Raw genomic sequence first — 20,413 nt, 5'->3', positions numbered from 1 at the left:
TTAAACAATGAGGGACTCCAGGTGCACATCAGGAGCTGCTGCAGCTGTTCTGTGTTCCTGTTGTGGTACATAGAACGTGGGTGCACAGACTCTCAAAAGCATCCCTCACCGACACCACCAACTTGTGCAGGAGAGTTGGGAGACACTGCAGAACCCACGCAAGGAACCAGCCATAGAACTCTGAAGTGTGGGTGAAATTCTGATTTAAGATTTGTTCATCATAGGAAATCAAGAAATTAAAAAGATCCTCCACAAAAATACCGCCACTTGGGCTGGGATGTAGCTCAGTGGCAAAGCGCTTGCTTAGCAAGTGCAACATCCTGGGTTCAATCCCGAGGAGGAGGGGCGGGGGCAGGAAGAGAAGGAGGGGAGGGGAAGAAGAAGAAAAGAAAAGACAGTTTAAAAAAAAAAAAAAAACCACCGGCTGCCAGTGGTTCACTCCTGAAATACCTGCTGCTCAGCAGGCTAAGATTTGAAGCCATCCCGGGTAGAAAATTCCTAAAGACTTCATCTCCAATTAACTAGAAAAAAAAAAAAAAACTAAACTAAACTAAAACAGACTGCAGGTTCAAGTGGTAGAGCACCAGCCATGAGCTAGCAAGCAAAGCAAGTACCAGGTTCTGCGTTCAAATCTCAGTACTGCCAAAATTAAATACATAAAAAGTTTCTCCCTAGCTGCTAGGGTTTGTTTTGCTTGCTGTAATTTTAAATGTGGCCAAGAGAAAAAAAATTTTCATTTTATTCCAGGAGCATTTTCAGAAAAAAAATACAAGTAGCAACATATTTATAAGACAGATTACATACTGGAATATTGCAGGGTTTATGGACTAGTGATTCACCTCACTACATTAACTGAGCTCATTAGTGAAACCAAATTTTAAAGGCAGGCATAATTTGTTTTTAAAAATGGGATTTAAAACATTGAAACATGTTTAAATGAGCACAGTTATTGGCAATTAATCATTTAGAATTTAAGGAAAAGTTATAAATGCTCAGTGAATTTAAAATCAGAAAAGTATGCTATAACTCATTCATAATCTGAATTTTCCTATTTTCCCAAAATATGATTAAACTCTCTTTACAAAAAAAAAAAAGTAGCAGTTGAATTTTACAAGGATATCCCCTTCCTTCATGAGGTCTTGGGGAAATTTTGTCATAGGTGTCATGCTACTGTCTAAGTAGGAAAGGAAAAAATCTTTTAGAAAAGTTTTAAATTCTGACTGAAAAATATAAGATAGTTGGAATGAAAAGAAGTTGTTAGGAATTTAGGAATTGGGGGAGAAGGCCACAAGTTTTTGTTTGAGGTACCTCGGCACTAAATGACATCATAGACCAAATGCACTTACCAGACATCTACAGAATACATCTACAGCAGTTACATGATATATAATCTCAAAAACCAACAAAAACTTCTCCAAAATAAATACTATTGTAGAACATGAAGCAATCTTAGAAAATGCCAACAAAATTGAAATAACTCCCTGTATTTCAATATACCATAATGGAATTAAACTAGAACTCAATAGCAAAAGATACTCCTGAAAATACTCAAAACATGAGAAGTCTGAAAGTGGTAGAGTACTAGCGTTGAGCAAGAGGATTCAGGGACAGCACCCAGGCCATGAGATCAAACCCCATTATTAACACACACACGTTCCTGGAAAAGCCAGGCACTGTAGTGTACACCTGTGATCACACACACACACATACACACACACACACACGTTCCTGGAAAAGCCAGGCACTGTAGTGTACACCTGTGATCCCAGGCCATGTGATCAAACCCCATTATTAACCACTGCCTACACACACACACACACACACACACACACAAGTTCCTGGAAAAGCCAGGCACTGTAGGGTACACCTGTGATCCTAGCTGCTGAGGCTATAAACTGAGGATGGAGGTTTGAAGCCAGCCTGAGTAGGAGAGCTCTTGAGACTCTTATTTCCAGTTACTACCAAAAAGCTGCTCCTCAGGAGGTAGAGTGCTAGCTTTGAGCGGGCGCTAAAGCCAAACAACAAAGCCTAGGCCCTGAGTTCAAGCTCTTCTACTGGCACTAGGTATGTAGGTTAGGTAGATAGAAAAGTAGATAGATAGATAGCTAAAAACTTAACATTCTAGGGGCTGGGAGTGTGGCTTAGTGGTTGAGTGCTTGCCTAGCATGCATGAAGCCCTGGGATTGATCCCTCACTACCACATAAACAGAAAAAGCCAGAAGTGGTGCTATGGTGCAAGTGGTAGAGTGCTACCCTTGAGCAAAAGACGCTCAAGGACAGTGCCCAAGCCCTGAGTTCAAGCCCCAGGACTGGCAACAAAATAAACAAAAACTAACATTCTTACTCTATCTGTCCTTCAGTTTTCCTATCTCTCCACTCTTCCCTATAAAACACTTCTCAGCCCATTCCACCGCCTGCGGTGGTGGTATTTACCTCTCTTTCTCCCTCCATGGCATCCTCTCACAACACTCCTTAATGTCCCTTTTATATTCCCCACCTGCTTCAGTTCAAACTCTACTGCAAAATGTTGAAGCCATCTCAGAAGGAGATAAAGATCTGCATGTTCAAAGCAAAACAAGCTAATAACCACTTCACTTAGCATGTGTTTAAACTCAGGAACAGAGTGTTTCCTGTGTATACTAGGATGGATAAATATCAAATATTTGCTTACAGTGCCTGCTTGAATTGTTATTGAGTTAACCTAGTGTGATTTACACATCACCCTTTCATAGCTCATGAATCACCAGGTATCAGGCCAACACACACTGGTTTCTTTCTCTAGCAGTTTTTTTTTTTTTAACCTATATTAGGACAGACAATTGAGTAGGAGTGAGTAATAAATTAATAGCTTATCTGAAAAGTCTTTTCAGCTATTTTCTGTAACTCATCTATACTTCCTCTCACAAACCCAGCTAGAAAGCTGTCCAAAATGCCTTTAGACCAGCTCATGTTTTATATTAACTCTGAGTGAAAAAAACATTCTTTTATTCTTGTAGGAATCTGACCACGCCAGTGATTCAGGAGGTTTGATGCGAGGACCCCCAAGGTTGCCACCAAGGTAAATAAACTATGGGGAATGTTAGAGAAAAATTAATGGCTCAGCCAGGTAATAACTAGTTGTTCATGCTGATAGTCCTAGCTTCTCAGGATGGTGAGATATGAGGATTGCAGTTCAGAGCCATCCCAAGCAAGAAAGTCTGTGAGAGTCTTATTTCCAGTTCACTACCAAAAAGCCAGCAGTAGAGGTGTGGCTCAAGTGATAGAGGGCCAACCTGGAACAATAAGTCTAAAAACGGCTCAGTTCAAGCCCCAGTACCCGCACCAAAAAGAAAAACAGCTCAGAGTCTTAATCCCTCCCCCCCCCCTTTTTTTTCCCAGAGGTAAGGACCAAACTCAGGGCCTTGCGCTCACCAGGAGGGCGCGCTTCCCTGAGCTAAACCCCCTCAACCCCTTTTTCTACCTTGCAGAACAAGTATTTTTACTTATCCTCAAATAAATGAACAAGACTACCTTCCCAGCCCAAAACAACTCCACTTCTGGAATACAGACATACTCAGCTAAGTGGGACAGACCTGGTATTTGGAATTCCTAAAAGGCCACAGGCTCTGGGATGTCCAGGTGACTAGGTGCTGAGTTCCAGGGCTGTTGGAACAAATGGCCATGTTGCTATCATAACACTTTGCCACAGTGAATTTTTTTTCTACTCTAGGATGAAGGAATCACTAACCTGTCTCATTTTCAGAACTGGTTTTATGTTCATCTAAATTGAGGTTTTAATAGTAACTCCTATAACAGGAACATTAGGGGAGTTTGATGTTCCTTTTCTAATTACACAAGACTCTAGCACGTGCACCTGTGAGCTTATTATAAGCTGTTCATCCGAGGCTTGGTAGAGAGTGCTTAGTTTCCTGCAACAGTCATGGAGTGTTTAAGAGCAGTGAGGGCCTTAGAGAGCTCGTGATAGTAAACGCTTGTTTGTCTTGAGCTAATGAATCTCTAGTGCAAAATAAGAGGAAGCTGCCATTTCCTCTAATAATATAATGTTTAATGCAACAGTCATTAGCTCAAAAATGGCATGCCCTGCAGGTTTCAGCATACTGCATTCCACTAGCAGAGAAGCTATATGTGTGTGTTTAGAAAAGAAAAAATAAAAGGACAAACCAGAACCTAATGCCAATCAAAACACTAACTCATGGTGATGCCTTGCTTTTCAGACCTGCAAACGGAAAAGCCATTCCAACTCGACGGCCTCCTTCCAAAGGAGCCCCCGAGAGACCACCTCCCCCCAAACTTTCTGCCACCAAAACATCAAGTAAAAAACTGCCTTTTAGCCGATCATCCTCTGAAATGGATCTTCAGAGAAAACAAAGTCACTTGGCATCTGGACTCTCAAAAGCCAAGAGTCAAGTTTTCAAAAGCCAGGATCCGGTGCTACCCCCTCGCCCCAAACCAGGACACCCTCTCTACAAGAAATACATGGTAAATTAAGCCTTTAAGATGTTTACAATTTAAAGATTTGCTCCAGAATATGCACTATGTCCATTATTTCTCAGGAAAAGCTATTGAAACAAATGTAGAATTGTCCCTTGACTCTGAGTGCTTTAGATAAATTGGCTATAATAGAACTTTAAAGCAGGGTGTGTTTTTTGTTGTTGTTGTTTATTTTTTGAAACTGGGGATTGAACCCAGGCTGTTATACTTATTAGACAAGCACTTTGCCACTGAGCTACATCCCAGCCCCTACAGGAGGGTCTTTAACGCAGGTTTCATTATCAGACACACAGGGAAGGAGGAAACAGGCAGCCAGACAATAGAAAAGGAAATCAAAAGTTATTACTAGGATAAGCAGACATCTATGAATTTTTTTTCTACTTTGTAAACCTAATTATCACAGTCCATTTAATAGCTACCAGTTAAAACTAATTTTTATCAGTAATTAAGATTATTGAGTGTTTTGTTTTTTGTTTGTGTTAGGATTTTTTTGTTTTTATTTTGTTATGGATTTTCTGGTTTGTTTTGGCTTGGTTTTGATACAGGGCCTGACTTGTAGTCCAGACTAGCTTTGAACTCAATTTGTAGCCCTGGCTGGCTTCAAACACACAATCTTCCTGTCTCCTGCCTCCCAAAAGCTAAGATTTTAAGTGTGGGCTGCCATGCCTAGCAATAGTCAAAATATTAATTCTGTTTTCTTTAATATTTTACTCATCAAACAACTTTTGCCTCCATTTCCCCCCAAAAAAACAAAAAACAGAGTTAAGGAAGTGGCTCTGTGGCTCAAGTGGTAGAGCACTAGCCTTGAGCTGAAGAGCTGAGGGACAGCACCCAGGCCCAGAGTTCAGGCCCCACGACCGACAAAAGAAAAAAAACAGAGTTGATAGGCAGGCTCTCTACTTTGGTCAGGTTCACCTGATAAAATCTGAAGAAAGGGCTGGGAAGGTGGCTCAGTGGTTAGAGGGCTTGCCTTACATGCATGAGGCCCTGGGTTCAATTCCTCAGCACCACATAAGCAGAGAAAAAACTGGAAGTGGCGCTGTGGCTCTAGTAGTAGAGCTCTAGCCTTGAGCTGAAGAGCTGAGGGACAGTGCCCAGGCCCAGAGTTCAGGCCCCATGACCAATAAGAAAAAAATCTGAAGAAAAATAAAATAATAAGGAGAGCAGGATTGGCTGAACTTACTTTAAAGCAATTGAATGATACTACAGCCAGTTGACTAGAATAGCAATTAATAATTTTATATTGTTCTACATTTCCACCATTGATCTAGAAATTGTTTTTACTTTAAGCCATTCAAGGTTTTAGGGTTTTTTTAGAGCTGAGGACTGAACTCAGGGCCTTGCACTTCCCAGGCAAGTGCTCTTCTATTGCGCTATATCCCCAACCCCTAAAGATTTTCTCTTTTGAAAAGAGAATAGACAGACAAGAATAAATAAATAAATATATTCATATTTATTTAAACTAGTGAGACTTACTGCCTTTTGACTAAGATCAAGTATAAACTGATGAAACTTTAATTACCAAAACCCAATGGTGTCTTTTGGAATAGATTCCTTGATAAATAAATACAAGCATCAATAGTAATTGGCATGTATTGAATACTAATTATGAGTCAGACACTGTTCAAAACACTTTATATGTTAATCTTATGAGTTAGGTGCCATTATTATTCTAGTTGCACAAATGAGGGAAATAAGATTGAGAGATGAAGCCAAGTTGAACCAAGATTTGAACACAGGCCAACTGGCTCTGAGCCCATGTTCCCCACTGTTACGCTATGCTATAAACCCAGTGTTACTAGTTGTGAAGTCTCTACTACCTTTGACCATTCTATACTAAGAGCCCCTATTGAGGGATGAGGTGAGAAATAGGGTGTGTGGGGCGGGGGGGGGGGGGGGGGAGGAGGAGGGGGGGGGGGGGGAGGGGGGGGGTGGGGGGGGGGGGGGAGGGAGGCTGGGAATGAAATACATTTGTTCCTGGAGGTCGTAGTGGAGAAATCATCGCGGGGGGGGGGGGGGGGGGGGGGACGGTAACAGTACTGGGTCTTGGACTCCAGGCCTCACACTGTCTTCATGACTGGAGCTCTACCACTTGAACCATGCCAACACTTCTGGTTTTATGCTGGTTAATTGAATATGAGTCTCTTGATTTTGTCTGCCCAGGATGGCTTACAACCACAATTCTCACTCAGATCTCAGTCTCCTGAGAGCTAGGATTTAAGATATGAACCACTAGCCTAGTTTCACTTAGGGCTCGTACATAACTGACATTATGTCAGTAAAACATGTAAGAACGCAAAGAATTAATACATTCAAAAGATAGTGGGTTTAGTATGACAAATCTCATTATGAAAGAACTCCTTAAATCAGTTCTTCATTTTTTCCCCCATGCCATTGAATTTCTTGCCAGAAATCTGAGTATATTGGAAGTCCTGGGACTCTATGGAAACACCCAAAAGTAATATTATATACCCCAGCCTTACAATGTTGTGTAATACTAAACAACATTGGCTCCTGGATGATCCAAGAGCCTTAGAAGTCTTCTTTCCACATTGGAAGTGAACTTGAATGACTACTTTTCCTCAATACATACCTTGTATATTGTACAGATCATCTGACCTCCAGTCACCAACCAAAATTCACCAAAACATGGACCAGAGCCCCCTCATTAGAGTGTGCACGAATAAAAACCATGGCAGTTGCTGCAGGCCTTAAAGTGGATTTGAGACACTGGGTGTGAGGGAGACTGTAGGGATGAGGCTCAAGGCACATGGTAGCCAGTGTAGGGAGAGCTCTAATCCTGACAGCCTTTTGTGAACCCTGAATTAAAAACATGCCTTGAGCTGGGCACCAGTGGCTCACACATATTAGCTAGCTATATATAGTAGCTCCTAGCTACTCAGGAGGCTGAGATCTGAGAACTGTGGTTCAAAGCCAGCCTAGGTGTACAGCCCTTGAGACTCTTATCTCCAATTAACCACAAGAAAACCTGAAGTGGTGCTGTGGCTCAAGTGGTAGAGTGCTAGCCTTGAGTTGAAGAGCTTAGGGACAGCACTCAGTCCCAGAGTTTAAGCCCTATGACTGACCAAAAAAAAAAAAAAATGCCCTGACAGGCTGTGAGGTCAGCTGCTAAGAACTGATCCTTTAGTCCCCGGGGACTAAAACAATCACCTAGCTGTGATTGTTAGAGGAAACTTGAAGCCATATGCATCCTTTGTGGGAAATAGCAGACCCCACTTGATCCAGGGTGTGGAGTTTTTGATCCTGAGCAGAGAGAAGTTCTACTTTAGGTACTAATGTGCAATCCCCAAATGATAAGCAGTTTGCCAGAAGTTTGGGAGACTATGAGTAATTTTCTTCCTGGCTTACATTTTAAGCTGTCTGTGCCTCATGGACTCTCCAATGAAGACATTGACTCACAAAAGCCCACAGAGCTCTCCTGTAAGGTAAGGTGGGATGCTACCAAAAAAGAAAACAGAAAAGATTGCTGCCCTCTGATACTGCTATGACACATTATTAAATGCTTTAGGCTCCCAAGATTAAAAAGTGGAGAAGTAATAATATTTTATTAATAATAATTGCTTCAGCAAGTGGTATTGTACCTTGCAGCGCGGGGATGTACTTGTGATTCTGAAGCAGGCAGAAAATAATTACTTGGAATGCCAAAGGGGCAAAGGGACTGGCAGAGTTCACCTGTCTAAGATGAAAATTATCACTTATCCTGATGAGCAGCTTAGGAACAGATCTGAAGTAAGGAATTAATATCACACAGCCTTCCTATCAAACATGGTAACACACATCATAGAACTATTAATTATATCCCATCCCCCTGGTTTTTTATTAGCACAGTCATTTTAACCAGAGCAAAAACTACAGTAGCATTTTATTCCATTTTTAGAATAAATTGCTTCTAAGAGACTGACTCACTCTTACCATCCTAATCACTTCAAAGCACAGAGAGGCAGAAAGTCTTCCATGTGGTTGTTCTGGCTTACAGAAACTTGAATGCTCACTCATGATTTTTCAATGGAGTGAGCTGTTTAGTTTAGTTTATTTTTTAAATAATGTGAGCCTGTTGCCAAAATGCCAGAGATTCATTTGCTAGCATAATGGGTAATTATTTTAAAAGGGACCATAGAAATGCTATGTCTGACGTAAGAGTGCTTCCTTTTAAGATGTACACTTAATGTAAACCTCATTTCTCTTGATTTTAGCTCATAAAATAATGAAATATATTGCAACAACCCTCCAGTCACAATTTAGGCCTTACAAATTTGTGGATCCTGGTAAGATGCATGGATTATTGAAGGCCATCTGTTTAGAAAGAGAAATGCTATTTAACATTACTATAGAGGCATACTTTTCATTTTTATCTATTTTCCCCTCTGTGGTGCTGAGGATTGAACCCAGAGCTTTGCTCAAGCTGGGCAAGTGCTCTACTACTGAACTATTTCCCCAACCCTAGGTGTATTTCTAAAAGAGCTTATTAAGTTACCCAGTTAAGTTTTCATTGTTGCTTCACATAGTATATATGAAAGATAATGCCTATCCATTGTTCAGTCCTTACAAACTATTTGGTTCATTCTTCATCCTAGTTTTTAGTCTTGTCCAATAATTTTCACAGAAGGCAGTTTATCATTTCTCAGTCTACTAAGAAATTGAATTTTGGAGAAGGATAGAGAAGAAATGTATCCAGCTAGTTGTAGCTGGCATGTGAGAGTTCTAACCTGCTCACATAGGCAAAATCTGTTATTACTCATTTTCTCAACATTTTGGTTCCGCATTTTATGTCTGTTTTATCTGTCCTCTCAGAATACTTTTATGGTAACGTGGTGTTACAGCACCAAAGGTCTGCTATTATCATTATCATTACCATCATTGTTGTCATTACTATCATAATTAACACACGTTAGTTGTACAAAGGCGAGTTCATTGTGATAGTTATGGGAAAGTGAGAGTCTGTCACCCAGTACTGTCAACTTTCACCCCACATGGTCATTTAGTCCTCTGAACTTCATTTGTCCAGAGAAGGCAAATTCCTGGATTCATGGTTAGATTAGGGATGAGGAAAGGGGGAAACGGGGAGAGACCTCTTATGAATAGGAAGTTTCATGTGTGAAATTTTCCCCCAGATACCCACACTGGTGGTGTGGTCTACAGGGTACTGAGCCCACAGGACGACCCCATCTAGCCTGTCCACTTTCCCTTTACCAGGTGGCTGAGCAGCAGCATCTGGGATATCTCCACATTGAAAGTGGAGGGGCTCAGGTTACCTTCCCACACTCCCAGGCTAGGACATATGTAGATCTTTGGTCCATTTGGAGACTCATGTTTGTCTTGTGAAAGAGATCAGTCTCTGATTTTATCTTTTTTTTCAAATAGATAATCATTTAGTTTAATACCAGTTCTTGAATAGCTTTCCCTTTTTTCACAAATACAAATCATTTGAAAAAGGAAAATGTCACATACAGATGTATAGTTACATCATGTAAATAACTTTTGTTGGTACTGGGTTTTGAACTCAGCGTTTATGCTTATTAGGCAAGCACTGAACCACCAAGCCTGGCCTCTAATCCTTTTTTAATACTGGTCACTTTGAGATACTGATACTTTGAGTCTTACTTTTTTCCCAGGCCCATGCCTGGATTGTAACCATTCTCTTTTATACTTCTCACCATCCCTGGGATGATCAGCACACTCCACAGTGCCCAGCTTCTTCATTTGAAATGGTATCTCACAAACTTTTTTTTGCCTGAGCTGGCCTGAACCACCATCCTCCTGATACAGGTTTCCCACATAGCTAGGATGATTGGCAGGAGCCATCTCACCCAGCTGTCTAAGCTGAGAGTGGGATCTCAAGGATTTTTTTTTTTTTTGCCTGGGCTGGCTTTGAACCACAATCTTCCTGATCTCAGCCTCCCAAGTTGCTAATTACTGACCTGTGCCACCTCACCTAAGATAAATAACAATTGTGAAAGCTACTTCAAACCTAAGATAATTCCTTTCCACTTCCATGTTGCTTATTTATTTAAGCACGTAGTCCCTGAGACAATGTTAAGATTGCCTTAGTAAACTGATACAGAAAGCTTCTTTTGCGATTACTGGCTTCCCTGAAGTTACATTTCAGCTTACCTAATTCAAGAGAATGCAGTTTGCCCTGTGGTGCCAAAAGAGCAGATGAGATTCGGAAAAGATCTGAACAGAAGTGCTGCAGGACGGGAAGCGAGAAAATGGGCCATTACCATATGGTCTGCCTGAGCCAGAGGAGCAGAGACAGAGAAGGATCTGACTTAATCCTAACAGGACAGAAGTGATGAGAGGAGGAACACAAAACTCTGCCTTTATTTCTTCATGAAATTAAATTTCATTAATTTTTTTCATTAAATTTGTTTTTTGTTTTTGTTTTTCTTTTTTTTTCCAGTCCTGGGGCTTGAACGTAGGGTCTAGGCACTGTCCCCAAGCTTCTTTTGCTCAAGGCTAGCACTCTACCTCATGAGCCACAGTACCACTTCCCGCTTTTCAAACCCAGGGCTTCATACATGCTAGGCAAGCATTTTACCACTAAGGCACATTAAATTTGCATTTTAACTTATAACAACCTGAGGGTACAGCTCAGTGGTAGAGCACTTGTCTGACATGTGAGAGGCTCTGACTTTGATCTAGCATTGCAAAAGCTAAATAAATGCATGATGTCCTTCATTTGATGATAATGACGAAGATTATGATGATGATGATGATAAGTCTGTCTCTTCATATAATGATAGAAGAAGTGGTGGGGCACACCTATAATTCCAGCCAGGAGGTTGACATAGGAAGATCATGAGTGTAAGGCCAGCCTGGGTATAGCTCAGAGGTAGAGCTCTTGACTAGCTTGTGCAAGGCCCTGAGCTCAATCCCCAACACTGGTGGTGGGTAGAAAGGGATGAAATGAGAAAGAATAGGGGAGAAACTTAGAATAACAACTGCATGTCAATAAGAAAGGGTCCCTTTTCAACCTGATCCTCTCCCCTCCAGCCTATCTAGGACATTGCTAGATAGGTGGAAAATATGACACTCCTGTTACTAATTACTTAGAATTACTGTTGAATAAACCATTCCAATTAAATAGAAAAGCCAGGCATAGTAGGTGGCATTGCTTTCAAATTAGAAAAAAGCATTCAGTTAAGTGGTAATAAATGAAATGGATTTTACTTTTTGTGAATTATACTTCTGTGGGAATTCATTACCTTCCCTCATTACAAAAGGCAAGAACTTAAGTTGCAGAACTTTCTGCTTTTTCCATCCTAATAAAGACACAACTTGGAAAGCTCTGTTCTTACTTTAGAGGAAAAACTACCTTTAAGGAGAATGAAGTCGCTGGGCACTGGTGGCTTATACCTATAATCCTCAAAAACAATAATAGCAAAACACTGCTTTTGAGTAGAACACGTACCATTGTATTTTCTTTTCCTTTTAAATAAAGTTCTCTTTTTTTCAGTTTAAAAAGTAAACATGCAAGGGGCCAGGTATCAGTTGCTCACACTTGGTCTAGCAACTCAGGAGGTTGAGATCCAAGGATCATGGTTCCAAGCCAGCCCAAGCAGGGAAGTCTGTGGGATTCATGGCTCAAGTGTCAGAGTGCCAGCCTTGAGCAAAAAGCCCAGGGGTAATGCCCAGGCCACGAGTTCAAGCCTCAGGACCAGCACAAAAAAGAGAGTAAATCAACATGCAGGAGATATTATAACTCAGAGTGATTTCTGTCCTCCCTTGACAAGGACACATTCCTTTGCAAGTTCATAATGATTCTCTTGTTCAGCTCACCTGTGTTGTTTGCATCTTGTACTCACATAACATAAGGGTGTCAAGGGGACTGTAGTGAGAAAAACAGTCGCTCTCAGGGTGAGTCATAATAATGGAGCGCATACCCTGCACACTTTGCTCATAGCCCTGTCTTTCCCCTAAGGAGTTGGGCCTTGCTCAGAAGCCAGTTGGCAGTAGTGCTCCTCATGCCGTCGTCCTTCATGATTTCCCAGCAGGTAAGGACATCAATAATGAGTCAATAGCGCACTGGGACTAGAAGCAGGGATCGTCCTCGGAGTAATCACTCAGATATGGCTGCCTCACTTTCAGTGCCTGGCGTACCCAAGCCTGGGCTGTCCTGTTATCCACCACTCAAGAAGGGTCCCCTGTGTCCAACCTTTCCAGACAGCTTAGCTGCATTCCAGGCCTTGGAAACTCCAGAGGGAAACAGAGACAGAGAGAGTCCCTTTCGAATGAAAAAAATAGCAAATTGCCTACCAGTTGCAAGCTTTCTACCTCTTTCAAAATAATAGGTACTAATTAACCATTGTCATGACAATTCTAATTTAATAAGTGAAGTTTTTTGGTCCTAAGAGTTCTCTGACCTGTGACTTACCCATGAGATGAAAATGTAAAGTTCTATCATCATTTTTAAATACCATTCATATCCAAATGAAACTAAACCTTTTATTTATTTACCACCTCTTTTTTAAAGATATATTTGGCAGACTGGTATTTAGTTTAATGTGGCAACTTTACTTGCGAAAGGGCTATAGGACTTCCTTAGTTAATTTGAAGCTGGTTTGACTTTTTTTTTTTTGTCGGTCATAGGGCTTGAACTCTGGGCCTGGGTGCTGTCTCTCAGCTCTTCAGCTTAAGGCGAGCCAGCACTCTACCACGTGAGCCACAGCGCTACTTCCTGTTTTCTCAATGGTTTATTGGAGATAAGAGTCTCACAGACTTTCGTGCCCAGTCTGGCTTTGAACAGTGATCCTCAGATCTCAGCCTCCTGAGTAACTAGGATTTCAAGGGTGAGCCACTGGCACCCAGCTGGCTTTTTTTTTTTTTTTGAAAGGAAACACAAGTGGTGCATTTTTTTTTAATTTATTGTAAAGGTGGTTACAGTTACAGTTAGGTTACAGTTACACAGTTACAGTTACACAAATGAAGTACTGAGTACATATCTTTTCAAATACTGTTACCCCCCTCCCTCATTTTCTCCCACTGACCACTAAAATGAATGTTAAGAATTACTGGAAATAATGGTAACTGTATTATCATATCTATAAACCCTTTCCTTGTTCAGTGTGTATTTAATTAGTTTATATAGGCACAATTGGAGCCATTGGCCAGCAGAATGGTCTTTTGGATGGTTTTAGGAGTGTTGGATTTTTGTTTTGTTTTTGTTTTTTAACATTTCCCATCAATCAGTGCAAAGTAGATAATTTGGTCTTAGGAGAGGAAGCTCCCAATGTCAGAATCTAAACTAAGAATAATATTTTATAGCCAGGCGCAGGTGGCTCACACCTGTAATCCTAGCTACTCAGGAGGTTTAGATCTGAGGATCAAGGTTCAAAGCCAGCCCGGCAAGAAACTCTGTGAGATTCTTATCTCCAATAAACCACTCAGAAAACTGGAAGTGGTGCTGTGGCTCTAGTGGTAGAGCACTCGCCTTGAGCTGAAGAGCTGAGGGACAGTGCCCAGGCCCAGAGTTCAAGACCCAAGACTGACAAAAAATAATAATAATATTTTATAATCTTTTATATTAATATTTTTTATATAATTTATATATAATTATATATAATATATATTTTTATATAATATTTTATAATCTTTTCTCAGAATGTACTACCTGTGTGGACAGAACTGAGTGCTAGGTGTTTGCTGGTTTTTTTTCCTATAATCAAATCTGCAAGTGAAATAATTTATCATATGTAACTTCTGATTTTATATTACAGAGCAAGTTGATGATTTGAACCTCACATCTGGAGAAATTGTTTATCTGCTTGAAAAAATAGATGCAGAATGGTACAGGGGTAAATGTAGAAATCAGACTGGTGTATTTCCTGCCAACTATGTCAGAGTAATTGTAAGTAGGTTGTATTGCCCTTATTTATCATCTACTCAGTGAGATCCAAGGAAATTGCTGATTGCCAAAAGTTAAATAACAAGAAGCCTAGAACCTTGAATTTCAGACCTCTCTCCTCCATTGGTCATTTGACTTTTGGAAAATTCAAACAAAAAAATTTTAAGTAGGTAATGATTGATTATTATTATATTATGAAGTCTTAGAACATAATGCTTAAATACTATCTGAGTTCTAAAGTGAAAGACCACCATAGGTCAAGTGGTAAATCAAATATTCTCAGAGGGTGGTTGAGCACTGAAGATACCCTTTAATTCATTGTGACATTTAACAAATGGGAATTAAATGGTGCTACATAGTCCCAAAGGATTCTAAGGTTACAGTACCAAATCACTCTGAGAATTCTATAGCTCTATGATTAGAGTTAATTGTCCATTAATGGTTCATTAATGATTATAATTCTGATTGGGAAAAATTATATGGAAGAATCATAATTTTATACATGACTTAACTTGAGACCATACACTCCTGTGTTGGAGCTTTTCAAGCTAAGCCCCTCAAACATTTATATCAATAGGAAAAGTATGACTTGCTCCCTGCTAGAATGTATTGCTACCTAGAAATCTCAATAAAGCTATCTTAAATAATTCAGCATCAATAACTTATTTGCAAATGGAGAGGGGGGAGTGCAGTAAAATTTTATTATATTAGAAACAGTATAACTAAAAATCTTTTCAGATAGAAATGGTTTGAATCTTTTGGGTTTCAAAATGTAGGTCTTTTAAAACTGCCTAGCATGAATATGGCCTGATTCTTTGGAGAAACTCAACACATTCTCTAAATTAATATTAAGAATAATGTTAGTTTTAGCACTCGTCCTCATTTTTCTTCTGCTCATTGTAGCAGGACTTTAAAAAGCACAATTACCACACTGAAATCAATCACCAGAGTCTGCTACATTATTAGTGCAACTGTTATTTCTAAGCCCATAAGTTTAAAAAATTGTTTTAAAACTTCAAACTTGTAGAATTCATCAAGAAAGGCACTGATTTAATATAAACCGCAAAGCCTTAAGTAGTTTCAGACTACATGCAAATGTCCAAGAATTTTATTACATTCCGTTGCCATTATAAATGAGGTTCATGTAAAGTAGACACTCATTTAAAATGAATTCCCTTCTCCCTTCCCTGCTCATATTGAAAGGGGAAATGCTTCAGAGTTATGAAATGAAGAGAATCAAGTTGTTGTTGTTGTTCTATGCCAGTATTGAGGCTTGAACTCAGGGCCTTTCATTCTACCTTAGCCTTTTTCTTTCAAGGCTGCCACTCTGCCCCTTGAACCACAACTCCACTTCTGGCTTTTTGCCAGTATGATGAGTATCTTGGGGAAGTGGTGCTGTGCTCAAGTGATAGAGTGCTAGCCTTTAACTGAAGAGCTGAGGGACAGCACCCAGGCCCAGAGTTGAAGCTTCACAACCAACTAATAAAAGGCTGCATTTTACACCAGGTGCCAGGGGCTTATGCCTGTAATCCTAGCTACTCAGGAGGCTGAGATCTGAGGATCATGGTTCAAAGCCAGCCCAGGCAGGAAAGTGAGGCTCCAGTGAATCACCAGAAAACTGGAAGTGGCACTGTGGCTCAAGTGGTAGAGCACTCGCCTTCAGCTGAAGAGCTGAGGGACAGTGCCCAGGCCCAGAGTTCAATACCCACAACCAACCAAAAAAAAAAAAAAGTTTTGGATTTTGTCTGCTCAGGCTGCTTTTGAATTGAAATATTCACATCTCAGCCTCCTCAGTAGTTAGGATTACAGGCATAAGCCACAGATACCCAATTTGATCAAGTTGTTTTACTTTGGGTCAGCCTTGTAGAATCCTGCATGCCTTGACCATGTGTGCTGGTGCTGATGGGTGTGCCTTATGGCTGCTTTCTGTCTGGAGCCCTTCTCCACTGAAGTTTTTGGGTTGTGGACATGGAATAGAAAAACTCAATACAGGGTAGAATTAAGTTAATGTGCTGTTAGCCTGTAGCTAAGAGGACTGATTATCTCTCAAGGAGAGCTGGGGCTAGAGGCATGGCTCAAGTAGTAGAGTTCCTACCTGCCTACCAAGTGTGAGGTCCTGAGTTCAAACCCCAGTACCGACAAAACAAAACAGATCAAGGAGTGCTGGGGCATCATGAGCTATTTTCTTTTTTTTTGGGGGGGGGGTTGGGGGGTCCAGTCGTGGAGCCTGAACTCTGAGCCTGGCCACACTGTCCTTCATCTCGTTAGTTCAAGGCTAGCACTCTACCACTTGAGCCACAGCGCCACTTCCAGCTTTTTTTTTCTTTTTGCTTATGTGGTGCTGAGGAATTGAACCCAGGGCCTCAGGCATGTAAGGCAAGCGCTCTACCACTGAGCCACCTTCCTAGCCCCTCATGAGCTATTTTCTTAGCTGTCCTTGAACTCAAAATCCTCCTGCCTCAGCCTCCGGAGTCCTGTAATCATAGGCATGTGCTACCACACCTGATTCCATAACCTTTATTCAGGATTTCTTATCATTTAGTACTTCTGAAACAGTATAGCTAAATTGGCTGGTTGATTTCAGTTATGCATTTTCTAATTGTTGGCTCTTAAATTAGTCTTACTCAAGTCTGAAAAAAATAATAATAATTGTTACCATGATTTTATCTTTACTAGGTTGACATTCCAGAAGGAGGAAACGGGAAAAGAGAATTGGGTTCATTTCAATGTGTTAAGTAAGTTTTGTTTGTTTGTTGGCACAAAATACAAAGGAGGAAAGCATTTACATCATGAAGAATTGCCAAGCTAAAATACTCTCTATGTGTGATTATTCAGATTTGCAGTCCTTTTAACTTATAAGGAAAATTCTCCTAATTTAAAAAGTGATGGTTGGGCCAGGCGCCTGTGGCTCATGCCTGTAATCCTAGCTACTCAGGAGACTGAGATCTGAAGGATCACAGTTCAGAGCCAGCCTGGGCAGGAAAGTCCATGAGACTCTTGTCTCCAATAAATGACTAGAAAACCAGAAGTGGTGCTGTGGCTCAAGTGGTAGAGTGCTCGCCTTGAGCTGAAGAGCTGAGGGATAGCACCCAAGCCCAGAGTTCAAGCTCCCCGATCGATCAAAATAAAAAAGATGGTTACTGCAGGTACACTCCAGCCTAGATAGTTCTTCCTACAGGACTCCCAAGACATCAACACAGCAGAGTCTGGCTGAAAGCTTTCCTCCGCCTGGCCTCAGCTGAGAGAGATGGTGTCACCAGCACATTTAGTTTGGTATTCTACAAAGTGCAATTATTTTTGTCATGGAAAACATAACTTGTCTTTCACATGATAATTTCTACTCCACAAAATCCATTTGATGGGGCTGAGAGTGTAGCTGAAGGTTGAAACGTTGCCTAGCATGCACAAGACCTAGGATGATTTGATCATCCACACAGAGGAAAAAGGGGAGGGAGGGGCTGCTATTGTTTTGTTTTTAGGAAGAATTAGAGCCAGGTGCTGGTGGCTCACACCTGTAATCCTAGCTACTCAGGAGATCTGAGGGTCACAGTTTGAGGCCAGCCTGAGCAGAAAAGTCCCTAGAGACTTTTCTCCAATTAATCTCTCAAGCAAAACAAAACAAAGCAAGCAAACAAACAAATAAAAAAATGGAAGTGAAGCTGAGTATCAAAGGAATAGTGTGCTAGCCTTGAGCAAAAGAGCTCAGGGACCGCTGAGTTCAAGCCTTATGAACAACCAAAAAAAAAGAACTAGAAAGAAGAGGAAAGAGTTAAATTGAAGAGGTTCTCCTGATGTCTAAAGACCTTTCCTGAATCTGGGGGTTGGAAGTACCCTTTTATGCATTGTTGTTAACTCCTTTGTGATTAACAACCCTGCCACAATGCAACTTTATATCCCAGTTAAATGAGCAGATTGATAGAATGCATACCTGGTAGACTATAAACCTGTCTATGAATAGGTCAGACATAAGGAGATGTACCCAGGAGACTGGAGAAAATAAATGCAAAGGTCAGTGCACATAAAACTCAATGCCACAAGTTGAATCTTTCTTCAGGTTCTGTTTTTTGTTGTTGTTGTTGTTTTTTATCTTGTTTTTTTTCTGCACAGAGTTGGGAGGGCTACCTGTTTTTAAGCAACAGGAACCATATCAGCAGGTTGGATTTAAAGTGCACTTGAACAACCATTGATCCACTGAACTGAATGAAATAAGCATGTCACACCTTAAAGCAGAGTTTCACCTTGTGTCTTGTTTTTAGTCACCATGGCATATCACTTAAGGAACGTTCCAAGTCTCACAAATGAAGCCTTTTCAAAAGACATACAAAATCACTTCATAAAGCATCAGAATTCATAAAAGCGCATTGTGTAGTATGAAATGCCAGACCTCTGTTTTCTTTACACCTTCTCCTGATTTGTAAGGCCATTTGTTTAGATATTCTGCTCCGTGGTTGACTCAGTGAGCATGCCCTCTGCCCTGTTGCTTGCTAGGGCACAGTGCTGTGGCTCTTTGCTGCCATGTTTCTCAGGAATAGTACCATAAACTCAACGTGTATCGCCCAGATACAAATATCTCCCAGATACAAATGTCTAGAGTTTGGAGAGATTCTATAATGAAATATAAATATCAAAAGACAGATCTGTCAGCAGAAACAAACTGTGCACTGTCTGTGCACTCTTAACTTGAGCTTCAGCTTCTCTATGTGAGTAGGTTCGCATCTACAAAAGTTTAAGTTCTCTCATTGGACTCAGAGGGCTCATGCCTTTAAGACCTAGGAGAGAGGCCAAGCTTGGGAGGATTTCAGTTTGAGGCCAAGTGGAACAAGTTCTCAAGACTCCATCTTTATATAAAAGAGCTATGCAGTCCAGGCACCAGTGGCTCATGCCTATTATCCTAGCTGCTCTGAAGGCTGAGATCTGAGGATCATGGTTAGAAGACAGCCTGGGAACTAACAGCCATGAGTCTTAACTCCAATAAACTACTAGAAGAGCCAGAAATGAAGCTGTGGCTCAAGTAGTAGAATGTTAGCCTTGAACAAAACAAAGTTCAGAGACAGTGCCCAGGCTCTGAGTTCAAGTCCCAGGAATGGCACAAACAAGCTATGCAGGATGGCATGTATCTGTCATCACAACTACAGTAAGGAAATATAAATTAGGAGGATCATGGTCCAAGATAGCACATGGCAAAATGCTAGACCTTGTTTTTAAAATAGAGAAAGCAAAAAGGGCTAGGGATATAACTTAGGTGGTAGAACACCTGCCTAGCAAGCATAAAGTCCTGAGTTGTAACTCCAGTATACCCGAAAGAATAAACATTTTTAGATGGTCACTGTTGCTTGGATATGTAATTTATTCATGAAAATGTTTTTAATTGCCCAAGTATGTCTTGTTCCATAGTAAGCACAGAATATTTATTGAAAGACTGAAGATTTTTAAACATTTTTAAAGCACATTCTTTCCTATAAAGTGTTGCCAGGTGCTGATGGTTCATGCCTGTAATCCTAGCTACTCAGGAGACTGAGATCTGAAAATTGTGGTTCAAAGCCAGCCCAGGCAGGAAAGTCTGTGAGACTCTTATCTCCAGTTAACTACCAGAAAACCAGAAGTGCCACTGTGGCTCAAGTGGTAGAGCCATAGCCTTGGACTCGGGGAAAGCGCCCAGACCCAAAGTTCAAGACGTATAACCCATCAAAAAAAAAAAAAACTAAAGTGGTACTGTGGCTTTAAAGTAGTAGATCACTTGAGTGAAAAAGCTCAGAGACAGTGCTCAGCCCCATGACTGACAAAATAAAAATAAAGTAAAAAAAATAAAATAAGATGAAGTGTTTGTTATCCAAGTCCAGAGTTAAAAGTAAAACCAATTAAGTTTTGTTGTTTTTTTTTTTCTTAAAAAAAAAAAAAAGGTCAGCAGGGCGCTGGTGGCTCACGCCTGTAATCCTAGCTACTCAGGAGGCTGAGATCTGAGGATCACAGTTCAAAGCCAGCCCGGGCAAGAGAGACCTTGAGACTCCTATCTCCAATAAACCACCAGAAAACTGGAAGTGGCGCTATAGCTCAAGT

General features: G+C 40.7%; 1 protein-coding gene across 2 annotated transcripts in view; it reads left to right on the top strand.

Annotated features, from left to right (window-relative positions):
* Sh3d19 (SH3 domain containing 19) overlaps positions 1-20,413 on the top strand; it is a 72,149-nt gene that overhangs the window by 42,854 nt on the left and 8,882 nt on the right. For both annotated transcript variants that reach the window (XM_013029795.1, XM_013029794.1), the window contains 6 exons: positions 2,997-3,058; positions 4,215-4,479; positions 7,869-7,937; positions 12,434-12,506; positions 14,229-14,359; positions 17,033-17,091. In XM_013029795.1, the coding sequence (XP_012885249.1) occupies positions 2,997-3,058; positions 4,215-4,479; positions 7,869-7,937; positions 12,434-12,506; positions 14,229-14,359; positions 17,033-17,091 (659 nt within the window). The remainder of the gene's footprint in view (positions 1-2,996; positions 3,059-4,214; positions 4,480-7,868; positions 7,938-12,433; positions 12,507-14,228; positions 14,360-17,032; positions 17,092-20,413) is intronic.

The sequence above is a fragment of the Dipodomys ordii genome, unplaced genomic scaffold (genome assembly GCF_000151885.1).
Source record: "Dipodomys ordii isolate 6190 unplaced genomic scaffold, Dord_2.0 Scaffold122, whole genome shotgun sequence".
Lineage (NCBI taxonomy): Eukaryota > Metazoa > Chordata > Mammalia > Rodentia > Heteromyidae > Dipodomys > Dipodomys ordii.
The sequence above is the reverse complement of the archived record's forward strand: the minus strand, read 5'-3'. Positions and strand labels throughout refer to the sequence as shown.